Here is a 24,882-nt window from a genome sequence, read left to right as displayed (position 1 = left end):
TTGAATCTGCTAAAAATGTCAAAGATGCAGTGTGATGGGCATAGAATAGTATATTTACACTAACAACAGGGTTCGTGAAGGGCTTAAACTTGACAAATCTTAACATAGTGTGGAGTGTTTTCTTAAACAAAACTGAGGAAGCTGAACAATCGAACACATAAGAAGACGCGCCACCAAAAATATATATAGATGAACAGTATCTGAAAGACATCCTCAAGAAAGAGGAATTTCAGGTTTCAGTAGTTTGTAGTTGTTAGTTTCCTTTTGTACTTTATGTTGGAGGACTAGCTGCCCATTGCTTCAATCTGATCCTTGCTGACTTAATTCTTGGCAAACCAGTGGTTGGAGAATGAGGAGCCCACTCTGGGTCCCCCTCCACCAACTCCCAAGAACAGATGTTGTAGTCGTCATCCTGGTCCTGATGAGACTGTGAACCCTGTGCATCCCAAGCCTCCAGAGAATCCAAAGCCTGCCAAGTCCCCACTGCTACTCCAGCCACATGAACCTGAGACAATGAGCTCTGCACCACCAGAACCCACAGGCCCTCTCCAGGTTTTGCCCTGTGACTGGGCTGACCCTAGAGTCTAGGGTCAGCAACCTTTAACACCCAAAGAGCCAGTTGGACTCGGTTTCCACGCAAAAGAAAACACTGGGAGCCGCAAATACTTTTTTGACATCTAAAATGAAGATAACACTGTATATATTGTTTTTTACCTTTATGCTTTGTGTGAACAACTAAGGTGTTCTGCTTATGAAATCCATGAAGTGCTACAGAGAAAATGACATTTTATTTATGTAATGAACACATTTTGAACTCTTAAAGAAATATAACAAAAGGAAAGCTGAACTAAAATGATCCGTGTAGCAAACAAAAGCTGTTGTGAGCCGCCACCCTCATATCTCCTCTGGGCTTTTGGAGCCTTGACCTGACTTTTAAAAAGTAATTGAAAAAAAGCTCTATGCTGCTAAAAGATGAAAAATAGATATTTGCAAAATTCTGCATAAATATGTATTTTACCTGGTTAATGTATGTGGCGGGGCGTGGTGGTCAATAAAGAGATGCTGAAAAGCGTGTTCATGCAAACATCGCCGGGTCTGCCGTGATATGTTTACAACGATACTTCTGCTCCTGAACCTCTGCGCACAGCGTCTGCAGGTCGGGGCTGTACGAAGTCACTTTATCTCTACAGGACTGTAAGCTGTCGTCTGTGAGGCGTGAGCGTGTTTGTCTTTAACATAGTTCACGGTGGAGCTGCTGACATAATGTGGATCCAAAGATCCATAACTGGCCTACCTGGGGTCGAAAGTCTCGATAAATGCACGGCGTTTCGTACACCGGCTGTGTGACGCTTATTTGAGCGATGAAAAAATAATAGAATATAATTTTATTTTTATATTTCAATATCACAATAATCTTCCAGTTTAGAACTACAAGTTAAAAAGAACTAACATAAATAAAATACACTTCAGCTAAATACTTCTAATTTAATTTCCCAAACCACGCGGAGCCGCACTATAAGCACTAAAGAGCCGCAGGTTGCCGCCCTCTGCCCTACACAGTCGGCCGTAGTTAAAAACATATTAGGCTGAACGCTCTTTAAAATTGCAGAGGACTGGAAAATAATGGGCTCTTGATTTCTGCAAAGTCAAAGAAATGTGACTTTTGACTGTTGCTGACTGAATGATTGAATTCTTCACAGTGTTTTGATTACACACTGCTTTTCATTCTTTAAATAGTAACTTTAATACATGCGTATTAAAGTATAGTATAGTATATATAGTATATATATAGTATAGTCTATTTCTGGTGCTGGGAAAATCATGGAGAAAGACTGATCATATTTAAGATCAATACATTAATTAATGGCTTGTAACTTGTTAACTCAAAAAGATCACACCATGTTTGCTCTTACTGCACTGGTAGTGTGTTTGGGATCATTGTGATGAAAGAAAAGTCAAACTGAGTGAAGAGCACTCAGAGAGCGCTGTTCCTCTCAGAGGGGGAACACGATGTTTCATGATGCCTGTTCTTGTGTCACTGTGACTCTGTATTTAAAAAATGTAAAGTGTGTTGTACACCTCTTTCTGTGCCCTTTCATATGACATATTAGTCGATATGGTTTCTAATTTTTTCAAGTCAACTCTGAGCTTTAGCACTAACAATGAAGGTCAAGCCAACCTAGGTACTCATGTCCCCCGAGGCCTAAGATAAGATAAGATAAGATAAGATAAATTATTATATTGTTGTGAAGTTTGTCGATGTGAGTTTTTACTGATTTTCACCTGGGAACTTGAACAACACCTGATTTTATTAAATCAGCTCGAGCTATTATTGGTATCTGCCCTCACACAAACTTTGAAAATGATATGTTGAAGTGACAGTTAGACTGCTGTTGGAGATTATGTATGGGAATTTCAGCAGCAGGACCACGACTCCAAACACGCTCCTTCCGGCTGCCATCTATATGGGTTCCCCCAGTTCTGCAAGCTGATCATTCTCGTTTCCCACCCTCCCTCCTTCCTCTCCATTCTTCAACTTCTTCACTTCTATTTAGTACACGGGGATCTGCCAGTCCTCTTCGAGGCCTTCCCCAAACCGCAGCTCAATTCATGTCAAAGCATCGACTTTTACCTACTAAAACGCTGTCAAACTTAAAATGAGGACGTGGGCCCAGCTAGTGAAACAAAAAGACAGACGAACAGATAAACTGACCCAATTTTTTTCTACTTTCAATGTGATTTATTCAGCTTCTGTTGTGTTTTCTGTGCTTTTGCAGCATTTTTCTATCATAGTCAGCCTCTGGTCTGTGTCTGTGTTTTTATTCTCAAAGTCAGAGACGTTCTCTGCTCTTTAGTTTGAAGACTTTTACACTCCCCGGTTGGATCACCTTGTCTAATCACCCCAGTCAGTTGAAGTACAAAATAGGTCAGCTCAGCCACTCAGACTTTACCAGCTTATCAGCTTGCTCCTTGTGGCAAACAGACCAGTCTCTTGGCTTATTTTGTAAACTACTGTCTTTGTTCCTTGTTCCAGTTTGTACCTCTGTCAGTCACAGGAGCTGACTAAACCCACCTTCTTCCATACAACACTGGAGATCTCTCACCATACCTGGTACCATCATAAGCTCCAAGTTGTTCTGTGTGTGGGTTTAATAAAGAATGTGCACCTGAGTTTCACTCTCTTGCCTTCGGTTTAGACACTCATAACATTTTTTCATTTCAATTTTCAACTGCAGAAGGAAGCTTGACACTAGTTGACAGAAGTTGAGGAAGGATTGCTATTCGGTTATGGTCTACACCAGCGGTCCCCAACCTTTTTTGCACCACAGACCGGTTTATGCCCGACATTATTTTCACGGACCGCCCTTTAAGGTGTCGCGGATAAATACAACAAAATAAAACTAGTACCCGTACCGAAAAAAAGATTTATTCATAACACACGTGAAAGACCCAGGAAAACCGAGTTAACGATACAAACGATAACAAAATAACACTGAAAACCGATAAAAACCCTGAAAACTATACATTTCACACCTGAGCCTCGACTCTCGCAGCCCGGTACCAAACGACTCACGGACCGGTACCGGTCCGAGGCCCGGGGGTTGGGACCGCTGGTTTACACTGTTATAGAAACAAGGAGAAAATGGGTTTCAGAACAGCCACTGGACTTGGATAGAGTGTAGGACTGTGTGGTAAATGCTCACGTACTAACTGGACTGGTGTTGTTCTGTGTGTTTGGGACTGCTATATTCTTATATATATATTAATTTGAAATAATTTCCCTTTGTGGTGGGGCGTGGTCTGCGGTGCCGTGTGGACGCACCAGCACGGCATCCGCAATCACGCCCGCCGTGTTAAAACACGTTGGTGTGGTGCTTGTGGTGTGGTTCAAGTGCGGCTGGCAGCCTGTGAGCTGCAGCCGCAGCAAGTAAAGATGGCTCGAAATAACGATATGTGGTCCCGCCGTGCCTTATTCGCGCCACACCCTTTTTCTTTTAGAGAACTGTTTAACCAGTTTTATTACTTTTAGTCATGTAATCTTTTCATTCAGTGCTACCTTAACTGTATATTTGTTTTTATTTCTGGGGAAATTACATTAATTGTTTCATAGCATTGTCTTTGCTCCCAGTCTGTTCTTTACACTGCTCTCTCCTCCTTACAACTAAAAGTTAATAAATTATGGAGCATTGTCAGGCCCTTTAAATCTAGGTCGCATTGTTGTTAACAGTAATTCTGCCACTTAGCTTGGCTTTGTCTTTACCAGTTGGCCACAGGTACACAAAATTAAGTCACTGCATTCTGTTAATCCTGGTGAATACTGCATGGCTTTAGTGGAGAAAAAGTATTTTAGAGTAAAATTAGAAAATTAGTTTATATATTTTATTTATTCCAGAACAAATAAGCAGTTTTGTTTTGCCATAGTTCCCCAGGATTTATAAACTTTCACACAGAGATGGCACTCTAATGCCCCTTTGAGGGCCCAGTTATTCTGCGGCCTTTGCTTGTTCACACTGAACTAAAGAAAGCTGTATATAGTAGTGCCACACTACATGCAAATGGAAACAAGGCCATTTAAAAACCCCGGTGGAGATTATGCTTTGCTGATTACAACACTGTGAGGTTGCAACTTTTGACCCGGATTAATTAAAACATGTGAACACAATTCAATAAAAGTCTTTTTAGGATCACTTTTAATTGCATTTTAATCATGAAAAAATGTAAAAACATGAAGGATTTCAGTTGATTCTTTGTCTGAACAACTGTCAGACGTGATAACATAAGTAGATGTGTGACAGAACCAGGAGAGCATGTTGTGGGATTCTTCTTTAACAATTAAGAGCAGAAGCTTAATGAGACTGGATTCACACTTAAATAAAGAATCGTGCACATGTAGATCTGAAAACAACATCTGTTGTTTCATCTGCTCAGTTTAATTGTTTGTTTTTAACTGATTGAAGAGCTGTTATTTACTTTGACTGGCAAAGTTTGAGCTTCAGACAGAAATAATTGTGTAATGGACTGTTCCCATGAAGCGGGGAACACAGCTAGATGATAAGGCCAATCTTTTACACACATACTGAATGAAGGTTCTCTTCAACTTGAATGCAAAATTATTTGATTCACCTGATGAATTCATCCAAATGACCAAAGACAACTAACAAACGTAGCTCTGAAAACAGTTTGGATTTGCAGTTTTCAGAGCTGCCTGATGTCTAAAGAAACATTTTGCAGTTTGTTTGAGATTTTGCTCAGTGTCTTTCTTTTTTCTTTTACCAGGTTTCCTTCCAGCTGCTTGTGGTCACACTTTGGGTAGAAATACATTGACTTTGTTACAGAGCTCGACTGATCTTCATTTTGACAGCAGATATAGGTAACTGTGAAAAGATAACTACTGAGATTGAACGACTGTTCCACAAGGTACACTGCAATTTTAACAAGCCTGCATACTGTGTGCGTGCATCAAGTGGAAAAAGTTTGAAAATAACAATGCATATGACAGGAAAATGGTTTTGTTTGTCACTGACACGTTATGCATAACACATGTTCTCTTGCGGTTGGAATATTAAGGAGAAAGCGCTGTCTGATAACAAACAAACACTTTTGGTTTTGATCAACCACAGTGTGTTTTTGTTGGGTTTTTATAGCATCTATATTTTGTGTCTAAGAAGAAACTAGCAGGAAAAATGTGACACATGTTCAGTCATTTATGTGGACTATAATCACTGATGGGAGTTTATACGAATTTAGCGATTGTGATTTCAATATCGATATCACTTATCGACTCGATTCGTTGTTGATTCTCTTATAAATTCTCATTGGGTTTTTAAAGGTCATGTATTACACTGAACGCTTTTCTTTAAAGTAATGCAGTATGTGACTTAGTTATTCACTGGAGACAGTAATTCATTATACTAGTCATTACATTGCTTTTACATCATGTTTCTCTGTAAAATGATATGAAACACACGGTCTCATAATTACCAATTAACAATATAAACCTAGAGGCCCCACACACCAACACAAATTATTAGGACAACCGTGTGATCGTTCTATGAGTATTTGGGTATGAACACAAAGCCGTCAGCACAAAGCAAAGATGAAAACCAACACAAAGAGTGTAAACTCGTCACCACAGTGACTCTACTGTAGAAAAATGAGCAGAGCCTGCAGTCTGACTGCTCATCACCACTTTTATTACCCGATTACTTAGTGTCAGTATGCTCAGCTTTAACAGCACTCTGGGTTCTTGGCTAGCTTAATACCTTTGTGTTAGCATGTTAGCAGTTGTTTCTGTCCTGGATGAAGTTTGGATTTTACCACTGTGCGCATTCGTTTGTGGAGTAAAATAAATTCAAATATAATAAATAAAAATAAATCATGTCCATATCGACGCAGTAGACCATGGAACCCAAAATGCCGGATTCACAAACAGAGATTTAACTTAGTGCGCAGCTTTATTGCTGGAGAAACTCTTCATAGCAGTAAACGTGACAAAAACAAACCAAAACCACAAATGCAGGACTAAAACCGGAGAACAGGAACCTAGAAACTAAGAATACTCAGGACGCGAAGGGAGGAGACACAGCACAAAGAGGGTATAATGCAACGCAGAGCAGGGGATGACAGAGGACTGAAATACAAGACGGAGTAATCAGGAAATGGGAGACACAGCTGGTACTAATTACTCAGACGAGACGGGGAACAGAGGCTGAACACAGAGCAGGACTGTCAAAATAAAACAGGAAGCATGCGGCAGACACAGACTAGACACTGAACAGAGGGAACGCCGAGTACAAGGACAGGAAGGACATGAGACATGACTGACTGGGGAACAAGAGAATAAACACGAGGGCAGAACTAAACCTAAGATCTAGAAATCACAAACCCAGGAGAACTAGAGCTCTAGAAATGCAAAACAGAAACCAAAACCCTAATATTCATGAACCATGATGAGATCAAAAATAAATGTACAAAACTCAAAACACTGGGTCACCGACCCAGGACCATGACATGTCACAGGTAAATGGTGTGGCATCTATATAAAACTCTTCTAGTGTAGACTGACTTAGTCTGTTAAACACAAAAATGCACACTTTGAGTAGGGATGGGTACTGATAAGATTTTCACGATTCCGATTCCATTTTCGATTCTGTTTAACGATTCGATTCTTTATCGATTCTTTTTAAAAAAGGAGAACACTAAGGTCGATTAGCTTAGAACTTTGTTTTATATCTTCTCTTTGAACAAGATAGAAATTTAGGAGTAACATGGCCTTACAAACCCAGCAGTGAGCTCTTAAGAGATCCAGCCTACAGCTCTTCAATGGGGTGTCACAGGGTCCCCGGGGGAAAAATGTAAATGTAAAATAATAAAATAAATATTCTTCTGTAGCAATAACAAAGTGTAACATAAATTATTCTGTAGCAATTACACAAGAATATCCAGTAATGTCCCTGCCTACAATTAAACACATTCACTTACTGAAAATCATCTTCTGTGGCAAACGGGTGCAAGCCTTTGACCACAAACTGAGTCACTGCTCGGTGACATTCGTCTATCCTGGCCTGAAAGGAGACGCTACCGGCAGACTGCAGCGAGAACTGCCAGCATCTGAGCCAGACTCTGTCTCATCATGGTTATCTAAATGCACAGTAATGGCAGGTTTGTAATAAGGCAGATCGCGCTAACATAATATGCACTGTTGTTGATTATTTACCTGCCGCATTAACAGGAGAGGAGGTGCAAACGTTATCGCTGCTGCTGGGTTGAGATTCACGAGTCCAGAGCGGAATTAAAAACACGACATTCATTTAAGGTCATCGCGTGTTTTGTGAGCAAATGCTTTTGCATATTCGTAGTGTTTCCTCCCTTAAATGAAACATCTACTTTGCAAGTATTGCAAGTTGCCCTGTTGTCATCCGTTCTCGTAAAGTATAACCAAACTTTTGAGCGTCTGAGCCACTTAGGCGCCGTTTCCTGCCAGGTAAATGACGCTCTGCAACGTGGTGACGTCATTCGGGGCGACTGGAATCGATAAGGGAATCGTTTGCCATTTTTGCAAACGATTCCAAGGAATTGAAACAGTGGGAACCGGTTCTCAACAAGAACCGGTTTTCGATACCCATCCCTAGGTGTGAGCTAGGTTGTTTACAGACCTGGAGTATTTTGTCTGTTTATATCAAAGTGGTTCATTTTCACCCTTGGTTTGATTCATTTGTGTAGCTATGAACAAAGTAATTGCACTTAGGTCCAGACCAAACAAACCGGATAGTCTTGGTACAGTTTTATCTGGACTCCAGAGCAATTCGTTTACAGTGTGAACATAACCCAACCTTGATCTTCACCAACTAACAGGTCTGCATTACAAGTTTGAGCTAAAAAACATGCCTCGCATGCTTTACATTCTCGATGTGGATAGGTACTGTAGATGTGCAAAGGACTGTATGTAGCCGTCTAATGAACGTACATTCGCCGTGTTCTTCAATAGTTAAGAACTCACCAACTTCTTCCTCTATTTACTTTTGTTGCTCCCACTCCAGGCACATCTGCCCTGTGAGCAGACTGAACATTGTCATGTGGTTTGTAGTAATGAGTTTACAAACTCATTAACATCTGTTGTTGTGATTTGATTGTAAAAATAAAACTGAATTGAATTGAATCTGTTTGAGGTAACGTGATTTACTCCGGTTGTAGAAAAGACACAAAGGCTAAAATGGTGTTAAGGAATCTGCAGGACTTACGAACACACAGTTCTCCACTTTCATAGAAGCCAGGACAACACTGAGAGCGTCGTCTGTACATGGTCCTTACACCTCTCCTATAGGCCGTCTTGTAGCTGATCCTGTGCAAGTGACATAAACACAGTAAAGGTATTAATGTTAAAAGATGTGTGGCGCTGACCACACTGATGTATAAAACAAAAAATGTAAGCTTGCAGTGAATTATTTTCACAACAACAGAAAATGATCGTGTGAATGCACTTTCACCAGAACATCCCACAACAAGCCTTTGAACATGTCATCACTCAGCATTGTCACTCAAAGGTCGCTTAAGAACACAGTAGTCACTGCACTTATAAAGGATGAGCAGCACTTAAATGTTTAGGGGAGTTTCTCCACTCATTCAAGGACAAGGATGTTTTCTAATATTTCAGTTTAAGCTAAACGGATCAGCTCTTAGATAAACTAAACTAGTCGCTACAAAGCTTGATGTGGTCATCATGGGGCGATCGTGGCTCAAGAGTTGGCAGTTTGTCTTGTAACCGGAAGGTTGCTGGTTCGAGCCCCGGCTTGGACAGTCCTGGTCGTTGTGTCCTTGGGCAAGACACTGCACCTACCGCTTACTGGTGTTGGCCAGAGGGGCCGATGGTGCGATATGGCAGCCTCGCTTCTGTCAGTCTGCCCCAGGGCAGCTGTGGCTACAACTGTAGCTGCCTCCACCAGTGTGTGAATGTGAGAGTGACTGAATAGTGGAATTGTAAAGCGCTTTGAGGGCCCCGAAAAGCGCTATATAAATCCAATCCATTATTATTATTATCGAAGCTGATATGCCAACAGTTGCTCATCAGAATGACATCAGAATGTTGGGAAGTAACAGAATACATGTACCGACGTTACGTATTTACAATAATATGAGTAACTGTATTGTGTTACAGTTACCGTTTAAAAGGGTGATCATTAGAATACAGTTACTTTGTTGAAATAAGTGGATTACAAGGTGTTCTTGTCCGTTTCCTATGTTAGGCTATCCTCTGTCTAATTTTGGTAATTTCACGCATTGCCGTAAACCCAAACAAAACACAAAATAAGAGGCTCTAATGCAAGCTTCCTGTTAATTTTGGTGGCGTCAGTTACACAATAGACCCGGCGCCCGCACAACAGAGCCAGCAGTGCACGGGCAGGAATGCATTTCTTACTGACCGTACAATGCAAACTCTGTTTGTCAGCAACCGAGCTGCTCTCAGCATCAAGAGACTATGACTATATACTGTATATATAAGTAGATGTGATATCTACTCATATCTAAAATGTGTTTTATATATAAAGCCATAAAGTAATGAGGTATTGACCAATGACTTAAAATGCAGCTGTTAGAAATGTACATGAGAAGTTTAAGTAATGCAGTGTTGCTGTATTTTATTTCAGTGAAAAACTAAATATCATATTTTCAATTTAAGTTGTTTCCAGCTGTAGTGGCTGTTGAATATACCTAAAGCAAACGAGGAGTGCCATTTAAACGAGCCAAACTACGTTCACTTTATTTTTGGAGATACTGATCTCACGGTTTATGGTGACCACACTTGGCAGATTTTTCACATAATACCAGATATTTCTGATAAGTTCATATATCTCACTGAAATGTTACTCTGTAGCTGATTGTGTCAGTCTGTCAGTTTAAACCCTTTTTTTAGAAAACATATAAAGTCTCTCTTTGATTCTGACTGTGCTGTCGTGTTGCTACAGCAAAGATAACTGTCACATCTAAGGTGTGTAGCATAGCATAAATCCTGTTGAATGCAAATAAAACACTTGAATGTGTTACTATTATTACTTACCAGCAGAGATGTAACGCGTTACTGTAATCCGATTACTTTTTTCAAGTAACGAGTAAAGTTAAGGGATTACTATTGCAAAAACGGTAATTAGATTACCGTTACTTTCCCGTAGGAACGCTGCGTTACTGCGTTACTAAAACTGTGATTTTTTTGCAAGAATGTCTCATGACAGTGACGTAAGCGAGTGCGACGTTAGTGACAACAGCTGTGTGCAGATCAACAATGGATCACATATCGAGTGCGGGAGAGAGTATGAGCGTGCAGCGTTTAAAGCGTGGAAGTACTGACCTTACTTTGAGTTTGATTCCATAAAAAGTGACAAAAACATTAGTGTCCATCGTGCGTGGGAAGAAAACTTCTTTTTACAGCGAAAAAACCCCTAAACTTCCAACAAGCACCGAGTAGCTACGACGTAATGGGAAACTCATAGAGAAACTCGCGGATTCTTCCACTGACCACTGCGGCACACCTGCACCAGGGTAAACCTCCGCCTGCCCCACTCCTGCTTTACAGGTGAAAATAGAGCAACAGCACCGCTGAGTCTTTGACTTTATTTATTTTCTGCTGTGTTTTACTTGCATCTATTTGAAAGACTGAGTGTAAACACACAAAATATTTTATTTTATGTGCTGGAATGTGCAGAAAATAGGTTTAAATGTTAAACTAATTTCTTCCAGTCAGAGAATGTTGCATATAATTAAATTTTTGCTTGATGCATAAAGTTAAAAGATTAAAACTAATAAAACAAGTTTAAAAAAGATAATTTTCCATTTGATTACATTTTGTATGATGGATTATGCAGAAAAAGTAGAATTGGGCTGAGAGATCTATCACTTTATCACCTCTTCAGGTTGTAAATCGTGTTTTTAAAAAGTAACTAAGTAATTAATTACTTTTGAAAATAAGTAATCAGTAAAGTAACAGGATTACTTTTTGGGGGAAGTAATCAGCAATTAGTTACTGATTAATTAACTAATTAATCAGTAAGCAGTGTTGGTCAAGAAACTTGACCAACACTGCTTACCAGTATGGTAGCAATTGGTAGACAATTACTACCTAAGCCATGAATTATTGACTCAGTGACCTTCCTTAGCTCTTTGCTGCTGCTTCCAATCGTGATTCATCTTCTGACGAGTTTTAGACCCAGAAGCAACATCTGTCTCCCTATAGTCCATGTTTACAACTCAGACAATTGTCCCATAATGCAATTTGTTAGTGATATCAGAATCCTGAGCTTTGACTTAACATCAGCTACAGCTAATACGATGAGTTTAGTTTTGTTTAGTTTAGTCCAGCATTGTTATTCCTGATCAAAAGAATCTGATTAAAAGTTATTTTTAAGATTGTTTTTTTTTTTTTTATAATTGAAGTCTTTATTTGTTTTTAACATTTCACAACACAAAAACAAACAAAACAACCAACAAACAACAACAGAAAAAAAAATATATAAAAAAATATAATAATAATAATAATAAAAAAAAAATTAAAAAATTAAAAAAAACTCAAATCAGTTAACTCAAATCTTTAAGTCATTCCCTTACTGAGTGCCTACACAAACAAACAGTGCAGCAAGCGTACAACATGACTAAAGATAATTGCCCTGACCAAATAAGTTCCAACCATCTCAGCCAAAAACACGTCCCCACGATTTGTCAAAACCCTCCCTATCATCATTAATCCTAGCCAAGAGCTTTTCATACGACACCATTTTCAGCATAGTTTCTTTCCACCTATTATATTCTGGAGGAGACGGTTCCTTCCATACACTGAGAATAACTCGAGCCGCTGCGATCACCCCCACCTTTATAACCACAAAGTCATATTTTGAAACCCCAGGTAATACTGACCGATCCCCTAATAAGCACAGTCTTGGTGACAGGGGTATCATCAAACCAATCCACCTTCCTATTTTGTCCAATACTTTTTGCCAAAAGGGATAAACTTTCCCACATTCCCAAATAGCATGCATAAATGTCCCTGGATCTGAACTACATTTCCAGCATACATTACTGGGACTAATTCCCATTCTATAAAGTTTGGATGGAGTGAAGTACCACCTGTGTATTAATTTATACTGAGTAAATTTACCCCTGGCCTCTCTTATATATTTATCAGAGAATGACAAAATTCTGCGCCAGTCTTCTTTAGAAATTGCACAACCCAGATCCCTCTGCCATATAATCCTCAAGTTTTCACATATCTCTTTTTTTGGATTGTTAAACAGTTTGTAGAAAACCGCCGCCCTATGTGCTGTACTGGACAATTCTAAGAACTCCACAACCATATTCGAGCTTTGAGCAAATTTTCCTTTGGTAACACAATCCTTTATTTGTAAATATTTCCAAAAATTATTTTCTCTTGTCAAACTGTATTTTCGGGTTATTTCAGCAAATGACATAAACACTCCCCCTGAGTAAAGATCACTTATCCTGCGTATGCCTTTGACAAGCCATTCCTTCCAGAACACAGTTTTCCGTCCAATCCTTACAGCAATATTGTTCCATAGCGAGGCATAAGGTTGTCTTAGATGAGATGCTCCACACAACTTGTGCACCTCCACCCAGACAGCTTTGGAATACCTGAGCACTGGGTTATCATGAGAGTCTTGTCCATTAGTTGCCGCGCCCTGCGAGAGAACATCCAAAGGTGTGAAGGGGCTCGCTAGTTCCTGTTCGATCTTCATCCAGCTCAGCTCAGAGCCCGATCCTGTCCAGTATTTGGCCAGTCTTGACAATTCAAAAGCTAAATTATACAACTTCACATTTGGGAGGGCCATTCCCCCAATGTCTTTAGAGGCCCACATTTTCTTTATATTCACTCTCAGCTTCTTGTTATTCCACAAAAAATCTTTGATTAACTTCTCAATTTGACCAAATATGTGCAAAGGAATTCGTACAGGTAACATCATGGAAACATAATTGAACTGTGGGACCACCATCATTTTAATCACATTAATTTTACCCCATAGTGTAAGATTCAATTTACCCCATTTATCCAGATTTGTTTTTATCTTTAGGAGGAGAGGTTCCACATTTGAAAGCATAATATCCTCCAAGTCGGGTTTTAATAATATTCCTAAATACTTCATACCTGAAGGTGAGTACTTAAAATTGAATGGAGTAACGCATCCAGAATGACATGATGCTGACAATGGCATGCCCTCCGACTTGTCCCAGTTTATCTTATAACCTGACAACCCTGAAAATGACTCAACACACGTGAGTAGCGCTGGTAGAGACTGCATGGGATCCGTCAATACTGCTAAGATGTCATCAGCATATAGAAACAACTTGTGTTCCATACCCCCTGCATGAACACCTCTGACACCCCTGTTTGCTCGAATAGCCAAGGCCAGCGGTTCCAGAAATATTGTAAAAAGCAACGGGGACAAAGGGCACCCCTGTCGGGTCCCGCGAGTAAGATGAAAAAACCCTGACACCAATCCATTTGTCAAAACCGCTGCCCTTGGACTTGCATATACAGTTTTGACCCAATTACAAAACCCAGGCCCAAACCCGAACCTTGCGAGGGTCGTCATAAGGAAGCCCCATTCCACCCGATCAAAGGCCTTCTCAGCATCTAGCGAGAAGGCCGCAACCGGGGTTAGGTTAGATTCGCTTCTGTGCATGAGATGAAGAAGTCTTCTAATGTTATCACCTGAGGACCTATTTTTAATAAAGCCAACCTGGTCACCATTAATGATATCTGGTAATATTTGATCCAGGCGGGAGGCCAAAACCTTTGTCAAGATTGTTAAGCATTGCTTAGCATTATAATCTAAATGTCACTGAAACAAACAGCTACACTGAATGAAACATTTAGGATAACTGTTAGCAAAATCTGTTCATTTGTCCACTGGAACAAATGTATATATTATACCTTTAAGTCATTGATCACAGTTATTTATCAGTGAGGAAGGTTATTTAGTTGTAGCTTTCATTTCTAGTATTTTTACTTTCACATTTGTAGTCTTACAGTGAAATAATTCTTTGTATTTTTTTAGGCAGAACAAAATTAGCAGATGAAAAAGCTTCTTTTAAAATCCCTAAAATATTAAATGTTAAAGGAATTAAAACAGTAAAATACTGCAAACAAAGAGAGTTGCTTTGTGCATACCTGTGTCTCGTGCATTTGAACCAGTTGAGGATGTCGGTGCATCGGGTGTAGTAAACCTGGTCAAATGGATGGGCATAAGACTCCTGCACAGTCACTGCATAACTAGAGGAACAGGGAAAAAAACAGCTTGACAGGATGAATTTCTAATTCTGGATAATCTTGTGTCATTATCGAATACACGAATATTAAATGTAATATATTAAAATACGTTTTTGTATTAACTGCAAACATCAAATATAACATAAATGTAAGTCCAACTTCACAATAGAAACCTTTTTTCTTTCCTCAACTAGTCAATGATATCCAAAAGCAGGTTATTAGGATGTCAAGCACTGATCTCATTATAAATACAACGGTTAGAATAAATCTAATTTTTAAATATGAAAAACTTTTAATAGCCATTGAGTCATCTGGGGAAAAAACATTTACTCTCCTTAAAGTTCACAACCGCTCAGGTTGTTATCAAGAAACTCATCTTCCTTACCCTCCGTAGCTGGCAGCGAGCTCACTCTGTGTTTTCATTGTGTTGAACAAAGGTTACTGAACTGAGTCTAACCTTTAGCGAGAAGTCAAAGCTGTAATAATCATCAGCAGTAATATCCATTTGCACAATTCCTACTGATTACACAGAGACATTATCGATCACAGCACCTGCACTCTCCGTAGCTCTCATCAGAAACAGCATTGTGCTTTTACCCAACATACTGCTGAGTGCTGGGACCACTCAAGCAGTCACATTACCATCTCTTTGAATTTACAGCCTCGATATGTCCCCAGGAGTAAACCTTTTCCCTTTTGCATTTGATTATTGGCAAACCCTCAGCTTTGATTTGTGGTGGCAGTCCATTAGTTCACTGCAGTATTTCTTTTGTTAAATATCATTTTGAATATTGAAGAGACTCAACTGGGGAAACGTACCTCTCCCAGTGGCTGCACACATTGGGATCATCGGGGTTTAGGGGTGACACCAGGGAGCTCAAACCGCTCAGGCTGAGCCACAGCAGAGCTTGGGGAGAAACTCCATCGGTAGCCATCGTCCTCCTCCTCCCTTGGTTCCTCCTTCTGTCCTCAGGGAAGGAAACGAAAACAGTGAGGAACACGAGTTCACCATTTATACTTTATGTTTTGATAACTTTTAACACGTCTATGCTGCTTTTTATTTCTTCTGCACTGGATTTCAAAGGATATTTTGAGAGCAACAGTTATAGAACACTACAGAGATTAACATTTTTTAAATACATAACTGACAAGTGTATATAATCTACACTCATTTCCACCCAAAATTTCAAATGATGTCATTCAACTAGCTGAGGCCCAAATACATGATGGTCTCAACAGCTCACTGTAACTGTGTAACTTACAGAAACACATGCGGACATAGCTTCTGACACACAAAGTGAATTTTATTATTTAAGGAGAATAATGGTGTAGTTCTGAGATTTTCCCTCCACCACGTACAGGGTTACACAAAAACACCCTCGTAATGATTTTTGCTGTGCTTGTTCTGAATCTTTGGAGATTGAATTGGGGATAAAATAGGCTCGTCTTAGCTGGGCTGGCTTGTTATAGCAATGGCAGAGAAACATGTTCAAATGAATGGTACGTAGCATATTGAGCAAAATAAGAACAGGTTTTCTGGGGTATAGGAAAGCTAACCCTCCTATTCAACGAGCAGCAGGGATTCCTGTAAGGGAGCCCATAAAGCCCAACAGTAACATATATAAATCAATCAAAAAACATGCTTTCTCAAACCCTAATATTGGATATAATAGGTAAGATACACTGGTGTCTGACTTGTAATTTCACTTTAAGCATGAGAAGGAGAAGACAGACACATAAAGAAAGGTTACTGTGTTACTGTAGCTCAGCGTTTTCACATATTATCACATAAACAGTCAGTTGGTTTTGTATCATTCAACTCAACTTTAACAAAGAGATTCATGAAAAACTTCAAAGACTGATGTGGCTGATTTTGCTCTAAAAACACCACAACTTCTTGTCTTTATGTATTTATGTATGAAAGTGAACATCTACCATTCACTCTTCCCTCTAAACAAAAATGCTTTGCATTGAAACAAACTAGTGTAATTACGATAAATATTTGTGACACGTGCTGAAAAACTGACACATGCCAGAATGACAACTCGATGTCAGATTCAGTGGACGCAAACAAGAAAAGCACAACGAGGAGTAAATACTAACATTTCTTAAGATGAGAACGATATAACAACCAATTCACAAGGTAGCTAAAGTTGTGTTTGGGGCGATCCACTGTAATTTTCTGTACAGCACGGGAAAGACAGATGAATACATATCAAAAGAAAAGAGCGTAGAAATGCAGAAATCTCCTGTACTGTGCAAAATTAAATAGTAGAGCAAGCTTGCAATGCTGAGAACGCCATTGAGGAAACGCAACAACTCATTGTAGGGTTGTGTGTCTGTCACTACAACCATAAAGGAAACTGTCAATTATTCCCTAAAAATGCAGAAATTGCAGAATTTCAGTGCCCATAAATTACACTAACAGTAATTTAGTGTCATTTCTCACCGCTAGATGTATCACCTTTGTTATGCAATGGTACAATTCAATGCAAAAAAAGAATATCCAGCACAATGATTACCACGAGTTTTTCCTGTCAGTCTAAATTCTTAGCAGCCTGAGAGGATGAACGTCTCCACCCAGGAGCCTACATCCTCTGGGTGTTTGCACAATTAATGCTTTCTGGGAGCATTGTTGATGGCAGCTGTGGGATGATAGTGACATAAAATTCAACAGCAGACCCTTTCCTCATGACATCAGGCCTTTTCAGAGGCACACACACTGACAGCCCGGGAAAATCACGGTGATGATGAATGGATAAATGAGTGACGGAGGTGTTGCAAACCAATTTCTCCCAGCCACGCTGTCATGTAAAAGAATGACAATTGAATGTTCGTTTGTGGACAACTGGTGGAGCGTTCCCATTAGTGTGATATGAGCCGTGCCATGAGAAGATGCTGAGAAGTCAGACAAGCAAGTTTGTGTTTTTTACAGGTGTCTGCTATGTGGACATTGTTGCAGACAGCTGTGACTACACCGAAACAGTGAATAATGAATGGACAGTGATGACATTAGTTTAATGTCCACAGCTACATCACTCACATCCGAGATGGGACAAATTGCTCGAGTGTAATAACAAGAAAAACATACGAACTTAAAAATGGATGAAACAACAAAGCTGAGGTTTTCTTCCCTGGTGCTGTTTTCTTTTGTAACATGGAGACACCTGTTCAGTAGGAGTGACTCTCATGCTACATGGGTCTGTCACCCAGTTTATTCCCTTCTGTGCTTTATAATCCCTCCATCATTCTGCTGGTAACATTACAGAAAAACACATAAACCCACTAATTACATTTTGTTACTCCTCATTCCAAATGGAATCAATTCATTTCACACAAAACTCCATAAGTTTTTTTTAATTGCTTAAAATTGTTGCAAACGTATTAAAAATAAAAACAAAAATATAACACGTACATAAGCATTTCCAGCCTTTGCCATGACACTCAAAATTGAGCTCAGGTCCATCCTGTCTCCGCTGATCACCTGTCAGATGTTTCGCCTGTGACAAATCCAGTTGGTTGGACATGATTCGGAAAGGCATCTTTCTATATAAGGTCCCAGAGTTGACAGAGCATGTCAGAGTTCAAACCAAGTGATGAAGTATGAGGAACTGTTTGTAGACCTCCAGTACGGGAATGTTTCAGGACACAGATCTGCGGAACGATGCTGAAACCATTTCTGCCCTAAGCACACAGCCAAGATAACAAAGGAGTGCCCTCAGGACCACTCTGTGAATATCCTTGAGTGGGCGAGCCAGAGCCCAGACTTGAACCTGATTGAACATCTGTGAAGAGATACGAAGATAGCTGTGTGCTCCCCGTCCAAAATTAAAGTGCTTAAGAGGATCCATAAAGGAGAACAGGAGAAACTGCCCAAAAATGGGATGTCAAGCTTGTAGCATCATACTCAAAAAGACTTGAGGGCGTAACTGAAATTGGATTTTACCCCCCTACAAAACGTGATTATCCAGAGTAAAGACCAGGCAGCAGAGCAGAGAGTGGCTGGCCTCTCTTAGAGATGCGGTGAGGAGTTTGGCCTTCTGGCCTTCTCTGCTCAAACTGCTACTCCCGCGACCCGAACCCGGATAAGAGGCAGAAAAAGGACGGATGTTTGTCCTCAAATATAAAAAGCACTGAAAAACTGCTGTGTAGTGATACTGTGTATCTTCATAATATTTTATACTCCTTTTCTTTACCAATATACAGGGAGTGCAGAATTATTAGGCAAATGAGTATTTTGTCCACATCGTCCTCTTCATGCATGTTGTCTTACTCCAAGCTGTATAGGCTCGAAAGCCTACTACCAATTAAGCATATTAGGTGATGTGCATCTCTGTAATGAGAAGGGGTGTGGTCTAATGACATCAACACCCTATATCAGGTGTGCATAATTATTAGGCAACGTCCTTTCCTTTGGCAAAATGGGTCAAAAGAAGGACTTGACAGGCTCAGAAAAGTCAAAAATAGTGAGATATCTTGCAGAGGGATGCAGCAGTCTCAAAATTGCAAAGCTTCTGAAGCGTGTGGAAAAACCAAGGCGCAAAATAACTGCCCATGAACTGAGAAAAGTCAAGCGTGCAGCTGCCAAGATGCCACTTGCCACCAGTTTGGCCATATTTCAGAGCTGCAACATCACTGGAGTGCCCAAAAGCACAAGGTGTGCAATACTCAGAGACATGGCCAAGGTAAGAAAGGCTGAAAGACGACCACCACTGAACAAGACACACAAGCTGAAACGTCAAGACTGGGCCAAGAAATATCTCAAGACTGGTTTTTCTAAGGTTTTATGGACTGATGAAACGAGAGTGAGTCTTGATGGGCCAGATGGATGGGCCCGTGGCTGGATTGGTAAAGGGCAGAGAGCTCCAGTCCCACTCAGACGCCAGCAAGGTGGAGGTGGAGTACTGGTTTGGGCTGGTATCATCAAAGATGAGCTTGTGGGGCCTTTTCGGGTTGAGGATGGAGTCAAGCTCAACTCCCAGTCCTACTGCCAGTTTCTGGAAGACACCTTCTTCAAGCAGTGGTACAGGAAGAAGTCTGCATCCTTCAAGAAAAACATGATTTTCATGCAGGACAATGCTCCATCACACGCGTCCAAGTACTCCACAGCGTGGCTGGCAAGAAAGGGTATAAAAGAAGAAAAACTAATGACATGGCCACCTTGTTCACCTGATCTGAACCCCATTGAGAACCTGTGGTCCATCATCAAATGTGAGATTTACAAGGAGGGAAAACAGTACACCTCTCTGAACAGTGTCTGGGAGGCTGTGGTTGCTGCTGCACGCAATGTTGATGGTGAACAGATCAAAACACTGACAGAATCCATGGATGGCAGGCTTTTGAGTGTCCTTGCAAAGAAAGGTGGCTATATTGGTCGCTGTGACCAAAACAGTGAAGAAGGCGCAGCAGCGCCTCTTCTTTCTCAGGAGACTGAAAAGATTCGGCATGAGCCCCCGCATCCTCAGGACCTTCTATCACTGTGCCATTGAGAGCATCCTCACTGGATGCATCACCACCTGGTATGGCAACAGCACCGCCTACAACTGCAAAGCTCTCCAGCGAGTAGTGCGGTGCTCTGAACGGATAATTGGAGGTGAGCTTCCCTCCCTCCAAGACATCTACAGGAAGCGGTGCCTGAGGAAAGCGGGGAGGATCATCAAGGACTCCAGTCACCCCAGCCATAAACTGTTCAGACTGCTTCCATCAGGAAGGAGGTTCTGCAGCATCCGGTCCCGTACCAGCAGACTGAGAGACAGCTTCTTCCATCAGGCCATCAGACTGCTGAACACGTCATAGACACCTCAGCTTCACTACTGGAACTTCAACATTATGCACTCCACACTGTATATAAATGCCACTTGTTTTGCACATGTCTCACTCTGTATATTTTATTTTATATATTTTATTATTATTATTATTATTATTTTATTTTTTTACTATTTAATTTGTAAAAATGTGTATACACACACACACACACACACACACACACACGTAGGAAAATATTTAGTATACACATCCAGAAATGCATACACTATTATATATTGTACATATATTTATTAGTTTCAGGTTGGCCATTCTTGTATTTTGCTCGTTTGTGTTGTTGTGTTTGCACATCTCTGTTGCTTGTGGGGCTCGCACACAAGAATTTCACTCGCATGTGCTGTACCAATGTACCTGCACATGTGATGTGACAATAAAAAGTGATTTGATTTGATTTGATTTGATTTGTTTTTGTTTTGTTTTTGAATGTCAGAAATGTATATTTGTGAATGTGGAGATGTTATATTGGTTTCACTGGTAAAAATAAATAATTGAAATGGGTATATATTTGTTTTTTGTTAGGTTGCCTAATAATTCTGCACAGTAATAGTCACCTGCACACACAGATATCCCCCTAAAATAGCTAAAACTACAAACAAACTAAAAACTACTTCCAAAAACATTCAGCTTTGATATTAATGAGTGTTTTGGGTTCATTGAGAACATGGTTGTTGTTCAATAATAAAATTATTCCTCAAAGATACAACTTGCCTAATAATTCTGCACTCCCTGTAGTGTGCTTCCTTTCACTTTACATTCATTCATATTATTAGGGCAAGCACAAGGAGTCCTAAAGCAGTCGATCAATAAAATATTGATACAGGAACCAATACAATATATTTCCATACTGGTATTTTATCCTCTCCCATAATGCTAATGCTTATATGTGTCAAAGGTAAACATGACCCAGACCAATCAATATACAGAGCACACACACATGACCTCTAACTCTGAAAGCAACCAACACACTGTTTAAGTATTTTTATTTTAATATATACCCAAAGCTAAACAAAAAATAGCATAACAAGGGTTGAATTTTAAAGTATTGCCTCATTAGATTATTACAAATATCAGAATAATGAAGTGGTACCTATGGTGCTGCTTACCTTGAACAAGGCTGGGTGTGATGGATGGTGAAATGCTGTCAAACAGATTTCTATTACAGGAAAAAATGACCCACTATTGGAGGATGGTGAACGGACCTCAGAATGCCTGTTTTAAGACAAAGACATAAAAAAACAAATATTTATTAAATAAATGAAGTTGAACAATGAGAAGAAGATTTCATTCATTTCCTTCTAGGAAAACAAGAGCAGAAAATGTATGTTCTTGTATGCTTCGTCTCTCACACTTTAGTTTTATCCAAGTGCTTCACCACAACGTCTTAATCATCACCTTGTAGTCAAATGCACCTAAGGACACCAAAACTGCAGAGAACTCACTTCCTCTAATTAATTCAATTTCAGCAGATACATTCGAGCTTCCATCTGATATTCCTTAGGATTAAACTGTAAGATAAGTCAAAACCCTCAAACATTCAGTCAGCAATAGTTTTACCTGAGCTCTGTCATATTTTATCAGTTTTATGAACATTAAAAACATCAGAACCAAAGAACTACAGTAATGTGAATTAGAATGTGTGTCTGCAGTAAGGCGGTGTGTGGATATACAGAGCTATGGGATAGTTTGACACACTTTCAGTAGATTCTTATTCCTCATGAAGCACCGTCATGTAGGTGTCTGATCAGCGCCGAATTCATTCTCCACACATCCGGCAAGATTTATATAGATTTGTCTTCAGCCAAAGGTACAGCGAGGAGTCTTAAAACAAAATGAATGGGTGTGCAGAACAGGATCGACTCCATGCCATGAATAAGATAGCAGCTAGTGGCAATGGCTAATAACAAAGCTAATGCTAGAGGTAGATGGAAAACGTTATCAGCCCTGTCCTGCCTATAGTGTTCATTTAATAGAATAACACAATAGTGTCTAATAATTTCTGTTTCTCTTAAAGTACTAGATTGAAACTGTGAAACAGTGTACCAGGAATTAGACAGAACCCTAAATTATAAACTGAATTTCATCTGCAGTAAATATACAACCTTTTTGGACTTTTTAAACTACCTAATATTTGTACAACTAGGATTCCACTGAACTATCAGAAAAATGAGAAGCTAGCCGGGGCATCGATACTCGTTGCTATGTAACAATATTGTTTGTTTATTTGTAAGGAACCCCATTAGCTTCCACAACAGTGGTTCCTAGTCTTCCTGGGGCCCAAACCATCAAATACCACCGAATAAAATGTTACACAATAAGTTGGATGCAAAATGTCCACATAATTTGGCTCTTACATCCACAATAAGGTTTTACAATTCTGAAAATATAAGCATGTAAATATTAAAAATTGTAAAAAACACTCAAACAAAATACACAATTTCCATTACAAGTGACATTACCCTCTGACAATATTTACAAATAAATTTAAAAACTGCCTAAATAGGCTTTTAGGTGATTTTTAAAATTATGAATAGAAGCCAATTCTCTAATTGCATAAGGCAACTTATTCCACTGAAAAGATGCTCTAAATATAACAGAGTTTTTCAAAAAGTTACAATTTAGTAAGTCAAGGAGTTACTAAATTGTGGTTAGTTGAGAATCGTGTAGCATGATTATGTATTTCATCTGGATGCTGCAACTGAGCATAAAAAAGTGTGGTGTGTTTACCAGTATTGCTTTCTTTAAAAATACAAGTAAACCATAGTATAATTTAGCTTGTACAGAAAGCCAAGAAAGTTTATCGTGCATTTTATCAATATCTGTATAATATTAACCTTAACACCAATCTGGCCGCCCTATTTTGGACTAACTGAAGTCTGTTCAGATCTGTCTTATTAGCTGCTGACCAAATGATTAAACAGTACTCTAGATGAGATAATACTAGTGCATTAATGACATCATTAATGTCATTGTAATGACATTAACATTGTAATAGCCTTTGAAGGATTGTTGTTACTTTAATATGATATACGCACACATACACACACCCACATCGTGATACCGGTACTCAAAGTGTGTCAGAAGAAAAAGTAGTGTTCAAGACAATGTCTTTGTGCATCTACAGGCAGTCTGTGAGGGGCTGCTAAGAGAAAAACTGTGGTACTGCATGAGGAAGTCAGGAGCGGCAGAAGTATGTGAGGCTTGTGCAGGACATGTATGAGTGTGGTGGGGTGTGGGGCAGGAGCGACACATGGGTTTAAGGTGGGAGTGACTCTGATTGGTCTGGTTGATAGATGAGGTCAAAGAGGAGTCTAATAATTATGTTTTTCCTTCTTTCATCCCTTTGTATGTGATACGCCTTGATGACGGATACCCAGTAGGATTGTCTTATATGCATCATGTTCCCTCCATTTAGGCTGGAATTGGTTTGATGTTTAAAGGCACACAGTGATGGAAAAACAACAACAACAAAAGGAACAAGCCTGTTTTGAAAATGTGAGGAGCAGAAAGTGTGCAAGGCGTAGAGAACATGAAGGTAGATGAGTTTAAATACCCAGGCTGAACCATCCAAAGCAAAGGACTGTGCATAAGAGACTTAAGTATTATTATGTGAAAGGGATGGTTAACAATGATGAACAAATGATTTGATGCCCCCTGGTGCCCCAATCCAAAAATCACGAGTCTAAAGTAATAAGACAGAAAACATGATATGCAAGAGAAAGAGAGCATATTTCTCCCGACTTGGTTTCTCTTCATTGGTTCACTGTTACATTCAATTCCATTTAAAATCCTTCATCTCACATACAAGGGCTTGAATAATCAGGCCCCATCTTATTTTAAAGGTCTCATAGTACCATATCACCATGATACCACAATTCACTCAGAAGCTGCTGGATACTTGTGGTTCCTCTGGTATTCAAAAGTAGAATGGGAGGCAGAACCTTCAGACGCCTCTTCTGTGGAACCACCTTCCAGTTTTGGACTTGGGATTTTGATCAGGTGATCCTGGACCCTCCTTTAGTTATGCTCCAATAAGCTTGGGCTGCTGGGGGCTTCCCATGATGCATCAAATATATTCAGTGGGGAAGCCGGTACTGGTCCGTGAGTCGTTTGGCTCTGGGCCGTGAGAGTTGAGGCTCGGGTGTGAAATTTATGGTTTCAGGGTTTTTATCATTAACTGGGTTTCCCTGGGTCTTTTCCCGTGTTGTAGTTGTGCGTCTTATTTTGAAAGAAATATTTACGCGTAACCATAGCGACCAGAGAGCATTAAGGGGCAGAGAGGAGGATGTTAC

At 39.8% G+C, this 24,882-nt stretch overlaps 1 protein-coding gene across 5 annotated transcripts in view; it reads right to left on the bottom strand.

Annotated features, from left to right (window-relative positions):
• Positions 1–24,882, bottom strand: part of LOC101468455 (multiple epidermal growth factor-like domains protein 11) — a 267,137-nt gene that overhangs the window by 179,726 nt on the left and 62,529 nt on the right. For all 5 annotated transcript variants that reach the window (XR_013099674.1, XM_076887043.1, XM_004568657.5 and 2 more), the window contains exons 2-5: positions 21,697–21,802; positions 15,590–15,733; positions 14,672–14,773; positions 8,742–8,842 (exon numbers count right to left, since the gene is read on the bottom strand). Coding sequence is in view for 4 of the 5 variants with exons in the window: in XM_076887043.1 (XP_076743158.1) it covers positions 8,742–8,842; positions 14,672–14,773; positions 15,590–15,705 (319 nt within the window). In the remaining variant the exon portion in view is untranslated. The remainder of the gene's footprint in view (positions 1–8,741; positions 8,843–14,671; positions 14,774–15,589; positions 15,734–21,696; positions 21,803–24,882) is intronic.

The sequence above is a fragment of the Maylandia zebra genome, linkage group LG1, assembly GCF_041146795.1.
Source record: "Maylandia zebra isolate NMK-2024a linkage group LG1, Mzebra_GT3a, whole genome shotgun sequence".
NCBI classification, from domain to species: domain Eukaryota; kingdom Metazoa; phylum Chordata; class Actinopteri; order Cichliformes; family Cichlidae; genus Maylandia; species Maylandia zebra.
The sequence above is the reverse complement of the archived record's forward strand: the minus strand, read 5'-3'. Positions and strand labels throughout refer to the sequence as shown.